The sequence below is a fragment of the Trametes versicolor genome, assembly GCF_000271585.1.
Source record: "Trametes versicolor FP-101664 SS1 unplaced genomic scaffold TRAVEscaffold_212, whole genome shotgun sequence".
Lineage (NCBI taxonomy): Eukaryota > Fungi > Basidiomycota > Agaricomycetes > Polyporales > Polyporaceae > Trametes > Trametes versicolor.
In genome coordinates, this window is record NW_007360532.1 from 306 (window position 1) to 2,414 (window position 2,109).

Below are 2,109 nucleotides of genomic sequence, written 5' to 3' on the forward strand. Positions count from 1 at the left end.
CGGACGGTCTTGAAACTCGCAGGGAGCGTGCACCCTGGCGCGGAGCATACGGTGCCGCGTTTTCTAAGCTCTGCGATGTGTTGGCGGCGCGCAGGGTCGACATGTGTGGATATGCAACCTCGAGGCCCCGCCAGACCGGTTCATCTCAAACCCGCCAGACGCGTTCGCAAACGCGCGCGGGAGGTCGCACACGGTTACAGGAGTATATGTACACCATTCGGGAGTGAGAGGATGCACGGCGGGCGCGGGACGTGCATTTCTATGTGGGAATCGGCCGAAATGACATGAAATCGTCGAAAAGTGGCCGCATATTTTCTTCTCCGATCGAGCTGAAACTCGCTTGGAATACACATCCTGTTTCGACGAGCGTACCGTCGTGTTTGCAAAGCCTTCGGGGGCGGCGTCGTTGCGCGACGTCGATATTTTCATACGGGCGGCCCCAAGTCTTCGAGCCTGTCCTCGCGATGCTGGCTGCCTCCACAGCGGACGGAGGCGTCCGCAACTTGCAGGAAACGGTCTGAGGCATGCGCGGTCGTGTTCATGCGACTTGGCGTCACGGGAGGACGCCAGGGAGAGGCGGAATGTGCGATTCGGAGGTGTTTCACAGTGTGTGCCCGCCGAAATCGCATGAAATCATCGAAAAGCGGCCAAACGTTTTCTGCTCGGATCGCGCTGAAACTCGCTGGGCGCATGCACCCCGGTGCGACGAGGGTCCCGTCGTGTTCGCGAAGCCGTCGCGGCCACCGTCGGCGCGCACCGCCGCCATCTTCACGGGCCTGGCACCGAGGTTTCGAGCCCCTCTCCGCGGCGATGTGCGCCTCCACAGCGCGCGGAGGCGTCCGTGCTTGGACGCGAACAGACAGAGCGGTGTGCGGGCGTGTCCATGCGACTCGGCGGTGCGGGAGGACGCGAGGGAGAGGCTGAATGCGCGCATGTGTGGCGTTTCCGTCTGTGCCCCCGCCGAAATCGCATGAAATCGCCGAAAAGTGGCGATATATTTTCTGCTCAGATCGCATTGGAACTCGCAGGGAACGTCCACCCCGGCGCAACGAGCGTGTCGCAGTGTCCACGAAGCTGTCCCACGCGGCGTCGGAGCGCACTGCGGCGATCTTTGGACGGGGACACCCAGGCTTCGAGCTCGTCTCCACGACGGTGTGCACCTCCACAGCGCGCGGAGGCGTGCGCGCTCGCCGCAGGACGGACGGGTGGGTGTGCACGCATATCCATGCGATAGTACGCCGCGGGGGGCCGCGAACGCGAGGCGCGATGTGCGATTTTGTGTGATTTCCGGCTGTGTGCTCTCCAAAATCGCATGAAATCGGCCAGACATCGCCATATATTTTCTGCCCGGATCGCGCTCAGACTCGCAGGGCACACGCACCCCGGTGCAGCGAGCGCACCGCCGAGTTCGCGAAGCCGTCCGACGCGGCGTCGATGCGCACCGCGGCCATCTTCAGACGGTGGCCCCATGGCCGAGAGCCGCTCGAGCGACGTCCTCGCCGCTCCACAGCGCGCAGAGGCGCGGCACCGAGCGGATGACGGATAGGAGATGGGCGGGCGTGTGCATGCGCCTCGGCGCGGTGGGAGGGCGTGGGATGAGGGCGCGAGGACGACGTCTTGTCGGGGTGTGTCCGGTAAGATCGCACGAATCGTCTCAAATCGGGCTCCTCGCGCACGGAACGCGTCTGGGCGCGGCGGGAGGCGGACGCGGACGTGTGCGCGAGCTCGCGCAGCGAGAGGACGCGGCGGCGGACCGTTACGCGCAGTGGACTGCATGTTGACATGCACGAAGTCGTCCTCGGCAACAAAGATATATTTCGTCCACACAGCTCCGAGACTCGATAGACGTACGCGACGGAGTGCAGGAGGGTGTGGTGTGGTGTTGGAGAGACCGCCGCGAACGCACCGACGCGCGAGCGCGAGGCCTTGACGGGGAGTGTGCCCGCCGTGCGACGCAGCGAACGTGCGCGCCGCGGCCGTGCACGCTCCGGCGGGGTTCCACGAGCAGTGCGCACGCTGCATAAGCGTGCGGGGTGCACGGAGCGGGCTCTTCGAGGTGCCAGTGCACGGGCACGGCCGTTCCTGCTCGGTCCCAGTTATGAGTGCATC

At 65.0% G+C, this 2,109-nt stretch overlaps 1 protein-coding gene across 1 annotated transcript; it reads right to left on the bottom strand.

Moving 5' to 3' along the window:
- Positions 1–1,358: 1,358 nt before the first annotated feature.
- On the bottom strand, positions 1,359–1,784 carry TRAVEDRAFT_54824 (uncharacterized protein; the record flags this gene model as incomplete). Its single annotated transcript, XM_008047755.1, has 1 exon — positions 1,359–1,784. One exon carries the CDS (start codon positions 1,782–1,784, stop codon positions 1,359–1,361), a length of 426 nt encoding a protein of 141 aa, XP_008045946.1.
- Positions 1,785–2,109: the final 325 nt, after the last annotated feature.